The 12,628-nt window shown below is 41.2% G+C and overlaps 1 protein-coding gene across 6 annotated transcripts; it reads left to right on the top strand.

The window, feature by feature from the left end:
• Window positions 1-836: 836 nt before the first annotated feature.
• sil1 (SIL1 nucleotide exchange factor) lies at window positions 837-9,781 on the top strand. 6 transcript variants are annotated; one of them, XM_029165439.3, is made up of 12 exons: window positions 837-961; window positions 6,907-7,012; window positions 7,250-7,373; window positions 7,453-7,558; window positions 7,647-7,749; window positions 7,895-7,981; window positions 8,391-8,483; window positions 8,584-8,705; window positions 8,852-8,948; window positions 9,029-9,193; window positions 9,295-9,459; window positions 9,569-9,781. In XM_029165439.3, exons 2-12 carry the CDS (start codon window positions 6,926-6,928, stop codon window positions 9,764-9,766), a joined length of 1,347 nt encoding a protein of 448 aa, XP_029021272.1. In that variant the 5' UTR covers window positions 837-961; window positions 6,907-6,925; the 3' UTR covers window positions 9,767-9,781. The 6 variants fall into 6 exon arrangements, with proteins under 6 accessions (XP_029021272.1, XP_029021273.1, XP_029021275.1 ...); XM_029165440.3 differs by having other exon boundaries at window positions 914-1,063; XM_029165442.3 differs by having other exon boundaries at window positions 922-961; window positions 6,910-7,012.
• The last annotated feature ends 2,847 nt before the right edge of the window (window positions 9,782-12,628 follow it).

Below are 12,628 nucleotides of genomic sequence, written 5' to 3'. Positions count from 1 at the left end.
CATGTAGTCGCTGGATCCCACAACATGGCAGCTAAACCAGCTGAGTAGATAAGATGCTATGGGTGATGAGACAAAGATGTACAGTGGATACATTTAATTTATGATAGACTAATACTTCCTCAAAGTCTACACCTCTACAAATGACTTTTCATTCAATATTTGTGTAGCTTCATCGTTTATAGATTACTTAACACTCATTTGAATCAGTGTTCATAAATAAATGTTCTACGGAGCAGTAAATTAATGGCTGTGTTCAGAACGTTTCTACATTCATAGTCATCGAATGAATTCGCTCTAAGGAGACTCTCCATGTGTACATTCTGCATCTTCTAACATTAGTTACCAAATAGATGGTACAAGTCTGACACCAAAACAAAGGAGTGAAATATTTGAGTGTATTTAGTTCTTAGATCTGATTTTTCTGATGGAACATGGAAAAAAGCACATTCAAAGATGCTAAAAACCGTCTTAAATACATGGAAAGGGCTATAATATGGCTGCTTCAAATGAGAACTGTTGGCCCAGTGTGATGATCTGGCAGCATGTGGTTTATAAAATACTAGAAGAAGGTAGAAGAAACATTAAAACTGACACCTGATCAAGTAAGCAGCAGTGAGAGTTGGAAACTCGGGGACAAACACAAAAAAACTACTGAGAGAGGGGGCAGTGGAACAGGTCCGGTCTTCTACTTCATCACTTCATCTACGTCAGTCTACTCAGTGAATCACATGCGGTCTCTCGAGTGGCTGTCACAATCACACACAGTCCAGTACAGTGGAGCACTGACTGCTCGCTGTAATGTCCCACTGTGCCTTTCCGCAGCAGCAGGGGGCGGTAATGAAACGAGCTGCTGATTATCTAGCACTGAACGACATCACAAATTTGAACGTGGACCAGTGAGAGCACAGAGACGGTGGCAGACCCACGGAGGCAGGAAACGTCACTGGTCTTACAGAAGCAGGTTAGTGTGTGCATCAAGTCTTTTTTTCCACTGCTGGAGCCCTGTGCTGACTCTGGGAACCGGTAGATTATTTCCACCGCTCCCTTAACAACGCCAGACTCGGTAAGGGAAGCGTTTTTCCATTAGTAGTATATCCCGTGAGAGTAAAGTAAGCGTCCGATTCCAGCATCCGAATCAGCAGTTATGGAACGAAGGTTCGGTCACAGACTGGTTTTCATTTATTGTTGTTAAGACAAATCAGACATTATAAATACCCTGAAATAAACCAGTTATGTAAACTATCAACACAGTAGTCAGATCTTGACAAGTGTCCTCGAACAACATCCACGTGTTTGAGACGTCTCGGTCTGCTTTGGTATCTCAAGCTGTAGCTGTAGTATCCTCTCCAGACTCTCAAGTCTAATTGTGGTTATTACCGTCATCCAATGGGAGTTTGGGTTAACAGATAAAAGAAAAATTGGTTGAAAATTCAGCAGGAACAGTGGGAACCGAATTACTACGAAGTGACTACACTGAAAATGGAAACATAAGACAAATAGTAAATAAGGCTGTTTTAGAAAAGTGGAGATAAACGTGAAAAAGCATGTTTTTCTTATGATTACTAGACAAAATCACTACATTGGTAATTGGGTTTATAAGGTGGCAGGTGTCGTAATGAACCGTGTTCAGACAGATCCAAGAGCAGACGCCAGAAACCAGTTGTCCTTTGGTTAGAGCAGGAAAAGCAGAGAGTTATTATCATGATCATTATGAATGACAGAAAGAATGAGCTGAAGTTTGATTAGACCATGTTGTTTAAAAGTATTATAAATAATGACATACAGTAGCTTACTAATTTCTGTGCCACAGTTAGAAGCACTGCCTGAAGATTCTCGTGGATTAACGAAACTGTTGTGGAGTTGGACCTTAAAAGTCGACTAGTAATAATGAATGAATGGCATTTACAAGAAACTTATCTAATGGAACTATCTAATGCAGTGTTTCTTATTAAACTGGGGCGAAGGTCAAGACACGCCCCCGACTCATGTGATTCGGGATGACACGCCCTGCTTGATGATCATTGGCTGCAGACGTCCCGTTACATTGCTGCAGAGAATTTGCCGCCATTGTTGCCAGACATACAATAATTACCGTATTTATACTATATAACAAAAGAATACTCATAGCTGGTTAACCCCCCCCCCCCTCGATTGGTTAGTTGACCTGCTCGTATTTGTTTGCACTAGTGTTTTTACGATACCCACATTTGGGTACCATTACAGATACCAACAAGCATTACAATGCTTATCGATACTTTTGGATAGTTTTTTAGATTAAAAAGAGAACGCAAAAAATGTCATTACTGACTTATTTTACTTTAAGTTTAGAACAACATTTTAGAACAACATAACAGATCAAAATAAAATTCAGATAGTAGGCTTTTCTTATTGCACAACGGTCAGTGTGAATAAATAAATCTTATTTATACTGTATCCAGACGTGGGTGCCTGTAACATGGCAGAGTCAAGTATCCAGTTAAATGTCTCTGTAGAACTTCCCGGTGCGCTTAATGTTTTCTCGGTAAGTTGACACAACCTTGGGGGTTAGGGGTGTGTCGCAAGCTAAGTTGATCGCCACACCCCTTTGAGGAAGCGCATAGCCGTGATCCGCCGCGGGGATCAAAAGTCACGGTCACTGAATCCACTGTAACAGCGAAACTGGCTACCTCGTCTTTGTAGTGCACTTCAACCACATGTTTGATCCAAAATCTGACGCTGCAGTCGAATGGGAGGCTGTTGAAGTGGTTACACTTCGACTGGCGCAAGGTACGTCTAACTAACAATTTCACATTTAATTTAATTTAATTTATTGATTTATATAATACGCAACTTGATTAGCGGCTGCTAACGCTAATACTGATGGTTGCCAATAAGCAGCCTGAATTAATTAACAGAATATTCATAACACAACTACAGCCTGTTTGGGAGCATAGCTCGATAAACTAATATAAAGTCATTTTTACATGTTAACATGTTTTTTTTCTTTTTCGTGCTGCTGCTGTGTCAAAATAATTTCTCCATAATGGGGTCTTCAGCTGTAGCTTATATTTTGCCGTATTTCCCTGTAATTAGGCGGCAATGTGACAGCATGGGCATGGCGTGACAGCAACTGTTGTCAAGATATTGCATGTGTTTAATACTTTTATTAATTGGACATAGTATTTAAAATTAAAATTTCGATAAATCTTACCTCAAGATGCCTGAACCAATTGCATGTATGGTTGATGATCCAGGACTGGAGAGAGTATGATTGAATGTGTATTCGTTACAGAACACATTTAATATACAGTATATCAGACAATTACACATGCATGGAATAAATCAGTATCTCAGAAATTCATAAGAAATTTTAGAACATTTTACTATTTACAGATTAAGCATAACGTACCTGGGAATCTTTGGTTTACAAACATAATTTTGGTTCTAAATACATATTGATCTAATATTTTAAATTGCTTTTAGTAAGGTGTATGATATATCAAGTGCTAATATGTAACTAATAGAAATGTAGTTATTGTTTTTTTTCTTAAATTTCACAGTACAATGTCTGTGTGTATCTCAAGTCATTGCAGGTACTGTATCTAGCCTAGAGGAGTCTTGTCAGCTGGTGCTGGGGACTTCTAGGGTGAAGAGTCCAAGTTGTAATCCCATCTTCCCTGGTCTTGTGGATCGGGGCAGTGTTTCCTGAGGGACCATGCACCTATGTTGGACTTAGACCACCTGTGAAATACCTAAATTATTGTTTTTCGTGGCAATAGCTCAATAAAAGCTGAAATATTATAAAACATTTGTCTGTTTTCCCTCAAAAAATAGTTCAGTGAAACAGCAATAGACAAAGCCATCTTTATTGTCAACTACAACACTATAATGCTGGATAAGTTACCTTCACAGTTCAATGTGCAGACCACGTAATGAATGGGTAGGATCCATAGCTATGTTGAAAGCATAGTTTCTGGAGTGGAACAGGCACGGTCATGGGCAGTTGGCTGGGGAGATGTGAGCATCTTTTTTGTCTTCATCACGTTTTGGAAGAAATCGGAAGCAGTGCAGCTGCTGTACAGATGGAGGATGCAGCTGTTTTCTTTGACACCGCTCTAGATGGTATAGAGAACAGAATAGTAGATTAATGAAATGTCCAGTATTTCCTATGTTTCTCACAACCTTCACAAATGTAAACAATAGATAGAGGTAGTTAGATCAGTTGTAATGGTGTTTGGAGCAAACACATTTTCAACTTAGCTTTTATAGTGCTGGTTTGTTAAATCTTGGCATGGCATTAATGACCTCCTTTCTGTCAGGTTGCTCAAATTCTGCTCAGAGGGCCGGTGGGACAGGGATGTTAATAAGGTCCTCCATATAACGACCTGGGTCCAGCAGGACTTTATTGAAGATGGTCTCCATCAGCTTTTCCACATAATCTTGAATAACAAATACCCATAAACAGACTTAAAAATCAAAATAAGTTGACCAACTGCATACAGAGTAAATATATAGACAATAATATAGATCAGATTATGAATACTTCAACTACAACTACTGAAATGTGAAATCAAAAATCTCTGTCAAATAAAACTACTTATTGGCCAACAAATGATCATACTGCTGTTAAATGTGCATACCTTTGCTCCTGAGGTGAGCAACAACTCTTCTACAAAGTAGCCGTGTGTCCACAGCCTGCAGTGGAGTCAGTTTGAGAAGCAACCTCCTTGCGTTTCTGTAGCTGGGATGCGTCAGCCTGTATAAAAAAAAAAACAATGTCATATTTACAGTTAGTTGACTAGATAAGCAACACTTACGAGGGGACTGCAACAACATATATGTTAGACTTTAATAGAAGTTGCCATTACCCAATTTCACAGGTTGACTTAGGTTACGATATACACACGACAGGCCCGGTAGTAATTAGAAACACAGCTGACTCTCACAACTAACTATCGCAGCCAAACCCAAGTTGTACTAAACGTCATGTGGACGCTAGCCGCTAACGCTAGCCACTAACGCTGAGCTACCATTGCGCTAGCAGCTAACATGACGCTAGCAGACACAATTCGAACCGGACAAATACTGGAGAAGCTTGGACTCATCCAAATTGCGTGGCAGCACCTTGCAACACGGTCTCTCTCTAGCTGTAGCTGTTAGCATCAACTGTTCTAGCAATTACCTTGAAGTGACCTTCAACCTCATGCCCAGTAATAAATTTACCCTCGCTTTCAAAGCAGACGGAGGGGAAATAGTGTCCACACACGAAGAAGCATTTAGGCAGCAGTGCCGGCACCGGTCCATTTACAAGTAAATTAATACATAATGTTCTTCAGGAGTGGCCCCCTCACTCCTTCTATGACTCTGTAGTGGCATCAGCCATCCTGTACGGTGTGGTCTGCTGGGGCAGCAGCATCACAGTGAGGGACAGGAAAAGACTGGACAGGATCATCAAGAAGTCCAGCTCTGTCCTGGGCTGCACTCTGGACACGGTGCAGGAGGTGGGTGAGAGAAGGGTTCTGGCTAAACTGACATCCATCATGGACCAGGTCTCTCACCCACTGGAGGACTCACTGTCTGCTCTGGAGAGCAGCTTCAGTAGCAGACTGATCCACCCTCGCTGTGTGAAGGAGAGATATCGTAGATCCTTCCTACCTGCTGCTGTCAGACTGTACAATCAGAACTGTTGACCACATTCCACCACAGTCACTCACCCACTGCATCAGTGGTTTATATAGCAACCTGCTCTGCACAATATTTGTGTAAATCTGTGAACAATCATGTATATTGTTACCGGTACAAATCTTATACCCATTACTGTGCAATAACCCTGCAATGACCTCATGCTCACTCTAACTGTACTGTACTGCTTTGTACTGTGCCAACACAAACTGTTCTGTACCTGTATTCTTGCTCATCTGTACTGCTGTTGTGAGAGGTAATTTCCCCACTGCGGGACTATTAAAGGTTTTCTTATTCTTATTCTTATTTTTATTCTTTCTTGCTCCGCTGGTAAAATGAAAAGGCTGTGATGCTGGTTGGAACAACGGAGCACTTTCTGAACCCTAATGGCCCCGTGTCAATTCGTGTCACAGTGAGTCACAACTTCTTCTTTTGTTATTTAAATGGCAGGTGGCAACCAACTGAAAGGTGCATTACTGCCACCTACTATGCTGGAGTGCAAAGTGAGTGACTGAAACACAATGTTGCAGATATATTTAAGGGTCCAGGTTTGTCTGAGCAGGGCAAAGGCTGGTTATAGTCCGCCAAATTTGAAACCAATGGTTCTTGAACCGGATTGGACAAACTCGCAAAATTATTTTTCGCATAAGTAGGGAGTGTACTTCTAAGACACCAGGAGTGTCTTAACATGAACCAGGGAGTCATATAAATGTACCAGAATGTCCAAAAAGTGAATTTTGCATGTGCAGGGACCTTTTTAAATAAATAAAAAAAATCAAATTTTATTTTTCAACAAAGGGTTCTGTGAATGCACATATGAAACTGGTGAAGTTTAGTCGCTCCAACAAGGTTAAAGGAAAACTTGACCCAAAGGATGGCACGTAATATTTAAGAATGAGGAGACAGTCAGAGTCCTGCATATTTTCTATGCAGAGAAATTATCACTTATTCCTCCTTATTCCTGAAACATCTCTGAGGACTTTTTGCCATGTGCTCACAGACTACAACTAGTGCTTTCTGGGTTTTTTTCTGAACCTGCCCCGGTTGGTCTAATGTGTTACAGAATGAACGTTTTCCTTAACTTTCCCTTTTACTGCTGACATGAGCCTAGAATTAGATGCAAACTCCAGCCTCAGGTCATGTACTGCAGGCACAAGTTCTTTTTACCGTCCACTCTGTTGCATGCTTGGATATTAATAGGTGGAGTCCCTTCAAAATCTATAATAACTGAGACTCTACCAACAGCAGATGTGTTTCTGTCACCATGATGCTGCTGCCTAGAGCCAGGGAGCCCTCGTTTTTCCTCCTGCTGCTTTGCTGTTACTGCATTGCCTGTGGTTTTGGCCACAAGGTGAGTGACACTGTACATAGACATGTGGGTCTTTTTTGTGTGGTGTTACAGCAGGGATGGAAAGACAACAAAAACAAAACATTTAAAAAAACAACAGATTAGACTTAACTATTTTACAGAACTGACACTGCTCCTTTGTGAGGGAGATAATGAGCATGAACAAACAACAAAAGAGTTGGTAGTTAAGAAATAGAAAAGTTGCACAGTCTCAACTCAACTCTTTGAATTTCTGAACAGACAAACTCTGCTCTCACTGTGGTTGACAACATAGAAGGATCAATTAACTATGATGACACAGCAGTAGATGAAGATGATGTTGAGGTGATCCAACCCACTCAGCAGTGGCAAACACTCAAACCAGGTAATGTTTGTTTACAAGTGTTACCCTGTGTGGACAATTCTATCCTGATACCATCATGTCTATGTATTTCTGTGTGAAGGCCAGGCAGTGCCAACAGGTTCCCATGTGAGACTGAATCTGCAGACAGGTCAGAGGGAGGTCCAACTTGGAGAAGAGCAGCTTAAATACTGGACCCAGAAACACAAGTCTGCAACCTGCTGAACCAGAAAACATGTGTAACGCAGTGCGAGACTGACACCGTGTAATAATTTTTTAAAACTTTGACCTTTCCAGAAAGAGCGAAGGGATCCAGTCCATCAGTCCTGATGAAATGAAACATGCTATGAAGAAGATAAAGGAGGACTTTAAATCGGCGGACAAAAACACAGAGGCCCAGGTATGTCATCCAAATCAACATTGTTTGTGCTTTATTGATATTGCTCTCTTTTATATAAATGTTTACAAAATAAACACCTGTAAATGTAAAGTCATATTATTTATAGAGCACTTTTGTACAACATATTGTCTTGCTGTGTTCGTAGGACTCTGTGACCTCTAAGTATCGCCCCCTAGACGAATTAAAGAGGGACATGGCTCAGTTGGACCTGCTGGTGGAGACGGATGTTCAGGTACATCAATGTTTGGTTCAAAGCTCCTGATTTATGATTTTCAAGGAGGTGTGTATGACGTATGGGAGGTCAGGTCACAGCTTCCTTCTTGTCCTCGAAACCTCATTTGTTGACATACACCATGTCTATTCTCACAGAGCATTGACAGTCAGTACGTCACATACTGTACAGCCACATCATTTTAAACACAATTCAGTTTCCCACCATGTGACTTCTAATGCAGTTAGGTGATAGAATGGTCTGTGCTCAGAAAGGATCCGACAAAATATGAAAGTATCCATTCACTACTATTAACAGATACATACTGTGGTACACACAGACCAGTTGTTTGGTATGACGCAGTGAGTGCCTGCTGTAGTGCATATAGTCATGGCTTTTGCTGAGTGAAGCGGTTTGTCCTTTGCTGCAGATAATGAAACGACTGCTGGAGCAGTTCAACAGCAGCTCGACCACAGAGGAGAGACTCAGTATCCTGTTGGAGCTTGAGTATTTGGTGCACCAGGTCACACGTCCATTTACAGTGTACAGTGTAGTACAACAACCTACTGTACACATCCACTCGAAAGATGATTCTTTTATTCTTGTTGTTGTTTGCTACGTAGGTGGACAATGCTCAGACTCTGTGCTCAATGGGGGGTCTCCAGTTCATTCTAGAAGGTTTAAACAGCACAGACATCAGAATACAGGAAACATCAGCCCTTGTGCTGGGATCTGCCTTGGCTAGGTGAGCTTTACTCTATTTAAATACAGTCTAATGAGGCTCATCTGGTGAAGAGACTTGATTCTGGAAATGTTCTGAACATCAGTTTGGCCAAGACCTTGTGTCATGTATAAAATCTGACCTGTTAACCACCTGTGTTTGTCCTGCAGTAACCCGGTGGTCCAGGTTAAAGCTGTGGAGGATGGTGCTCTGCAGACGTTGTTAACTGGACTGGCTACGGCAGAACCACTACGGGTCAAAAAGAAGGTACTTCTGCCTGCTGATGCTCTGAATAACACCAGGGTACACACGAATGTGAGAAATTCAGCCTGACTGTTTGCCATCAGGTCCTATTCGCAGTGGCTTGTCTACTACGACACTTCCCCTATGCCCAGAGCTACTTCCTGTCACACGGTGGACTCCAGGTGCTGTCAGAACTGTTCAAGGCAGATGCAGGAGGAATTTTAAGAACGCGCATTGTCACCATGTTGTACGACATGATCAGTGAGAAGGTTTGAACAAAACTCTTTATGAAGGGTTTGTACTTCTACTGGTCCTTGGCAAGATTCTGGACTCTGCTTGATGCTGAGTCTGGTGTTCTGTGTTCCACCAGGAGCTGATCTCTCAGGCAGGCCTGGATCCAGTTCTGGAAGCCTCCCACAATGAGCGATTGCAACAGTACTCGAAGGTGTCCCTTCAGGGGGAGCTGCTGGAAAAAGGCTGGTGCACTCTGGTACCACAGTTGCTGGAGTCTAGTGAGCATGACTACAGAGAGAAGGTGTGCTCTGATCCAAAACTTATAGATGCAGCTGGATGAGGTCTAACAGTTTCACTGTGAAGTAATAGGCTGAGCAGTCTGAAGTCATCCTCTGAAACCTGTTTTGCAGGCTCTGAGAGCTCTGTTGGCGATGGCACCAGTGTGTCGGGACGAGTACCGCTCAGATGGTTCCCTGCTGGACACTCTGCTCCAACTTAGAGAGCAATATGACGAAATGGTGCAGTCAGAAATGATTGTGGGAGAGGAGAACAGCTACTTTGCACAGATTTTACAACTTATATGTGCACTACAAGTTAAAATAAAATGACCACAACGTTTTCCAGCCGCAGCCTTTTTGTGAGTAGAGTTACAGACTGTTGACCCTGCTCATAACTCATGACCAGCCACAGAAGCACAATCAGCTGCAAGCATGCCAGGACTGAGGACACACTGCACATAATGTTTTATGTGTTACTCCATATGACAGTTAGGGAAATTATGGGCAAAATCTCAGGTAGAAACAAAAAGCAGGGGGTTCATAAATGAAATAGTTCAGTTCTGTGTTTTACATTAAAGTGAGCGAGTAACTTTCCACAGTCATATGTGATATGAGTAATTTAAAGTCTGATTTAGCTCTTTTCTACTCCTGGACACTGTATTGCAGTCATTGGTGCCAGAGCTGACCTTTGACCTATGACCAGGAATCAGGAATTAAACCATCAGTCAAATGGCAGGTGATTGGTCTCACGCTTGAGCCGCTGTGGTAAAAAGTCTCAACCTTTAGTCGCACGAGTTATGGTTCCTGGTCGAGCCTATGCGTCACAGACCGCTGTGTAGACAGTAGGAGCAGAAGCGATGGGAAATGTGTGGAACAAGGGACCAAATGGAAAATTCAATCCTCTTCCTGACGTAGCTTTCAGATTCTCTCAGCAAAGACTCAAACTGAGCAAATTTCCAGTTACGGCAGTGTCAGAATTACTGGACATGAAGTATTCTTTCTGGGGAAAAATGCATTAAGATCTACGGGGAACTACTCTATAATTACATACCTACGATTTGTAGCAGTGTGGCCCACAGTCTGTACAGTCTTAGTGTTTGTGTGTATAATTATGAGCTGGATCACAAACATGTGAACAGACTGTGTACTGGGTCGGACGTGCTCTTCAATGCTGCACGTACAGAAGGTGTTGGAAAGAAAGCCCTGTACTGTAAATGTCTGAACTCTAAAAAAATACCAACTCACTATGGCAACTGTCCTTGACATTACATTAAACCTTTAACCTCCAGCCAGCGGTGTGAGTAGCTAAAGTAGCTAAATTACTGTGTGACTGTTAGGATGATTGGACTCATTACAACACATTGGAACCGCTAAGACTGTAGTTCTCACTATTGTCAGTGTCCATGTATGGTGTGATGTTTCCATAGATAGTCATGCTACTGTGGCAAAGTATAAGTGGCAATTCACTTAACACTTTACATACAGAGATTCATATCTATATCAATTTGCGATTACTAGAATCATACAGTAAGCGAGATTGAACCTAGAGTGAGGGTCCAAGTTAAAATGAACTTTATTTATACAACATCAACAAGTGCTGGTGAAAGTTTTAGTGTTCAATCAAGGGTATTATTGCAGGCTGGACCTAAACAGTTTCAGTTTAAGGCGTTCCATAAAAAAGAGACAATTAATTAAACAATTAAAAGAAAAAAGCACATTTCATCCAATAAACAAACATTACCCTACTTAATTGCCCACCAGCTTGTCAGAAGTGTCTCTGTCCCACCTCCTTTGTGGTGAAACTCTCACCACCTGTGTCTCATTGGGGTATCAGCAGCTGGGGTTCATTTGCTCAATGTATCCCATAACTAGAAAAAGCATTTCCAAAAGAAAATGCACAGTGAATGCTTCTACGCTGAATGTAATGCTGAAGAATTGCTGAAAGTAGTTTAAACATTAAAAACAGCTGAATCAAATACATATCTATAAATATCTAAAGATCTGGTTTTTAAACAGAGCTAAATGTGCATAAAAGAAAACAAAAACAATTGAATTTCAAGATAAGCATTTATTAATTATACCACTTTCCACAGTAGGTCTGCCAGGTTTGTCTTCCTATGTACAGTTTAGTTTGATATTTTGCTGTTGTCCTTACTGGGAGTTGAACCCGAGACTCTAGATTTCAGAGTCAATGACTTCCACCAAGCCAAAGGAGCTACTACCATCGATCACATGGCTGCATTACACATCCTAATGGCAATGGTAAAAATCCTGTTTATTTTAATCGGAAGAGGAAAAAGCTTCACATTTCCAAAAGTGAGAGAGATATGAATAAGAAAACTAATAGTACACTTCCTCAAAAAGCTGAACATTTTGATATGTGAACAGTCTCTAGCTCAAAGCACGTAGGAGGAGTTAGGTCCCGACGATTGTACAAAGGACCTAAAAAGGAAATATCAATGCTAGACACTAGAAAAAGCATTTCCATTGGAAAATGCACGGTGAATGCTTTTTTTAATAAGGATTTTGAGGAGGTGTGTCTATTCTTAAGACCTAAACTCTAAAATAGTCCTATGAACTAAACACAATTACCTATTAAATAGCAAATTAGTGCTATTAAGGCTAAATATATAGATTGGTGCATTTATTATGACTTGGACGACGTGTATATGCTTAACAAACAAAAAGCCGAAGGTTTCAATAGTTTAAAAGTAGTGCTTTTATTTAGAAAGGATGTGCAGGAAGTGTCTGTGCCTAATTAATAAAATGTAACAGTGTCATGAACTAGTCATAACAAACCAGTTGAAAGCATAACTTGCTATATTATATGTAATTAACTATTTGTAATTAGTTGAAACATTACCGAAACAAGCTGATGAGTTTTGTATGTATAGCTGTTGTATAGCCGATTAGATCTGCAAAACAAAAGGTGCAAGCCAAGGACTGAAGCCATTGAACCACAGTATATACTGCTGAATATATACACTGCTGAAAAAGGGCGGGGCCATCCACGTCCCAGAGCAGGGACACTGGGGGGAAGGGGAAACGCGCATCTGCGTTGCTTTGCCTGCTGCAGCCTCGGCTGCATTGGGTTGTTAGTCTTCCTTTTACCTGTACCATATGAAATGTGTTCCTACAGAGTTGACCAGACGCTTTCAGAGTCAGAATGTTTTTATTCCCCAGGTTTGAACA

The sequence above is a fragment of the Betta splendens genome, chromosome 10 (assembly GCF_900634795.4).
Source record: "Betta splendens chromosome 10, fBetSpl5.4, whole genome shotgun sequence".
In the NCBI taxonomy this organism is placed as follows: Eukaryota; Metazoa; Chordata; class Actinopteri; order Anabantiformes; family Osphronemidae; genus Betta; species Betta splendens.
The sequence above is the reverse complement of the archived record's forward strand: the minus strand, read 5'-3'. Positions and strand labels throughout refer to the sequence as shown.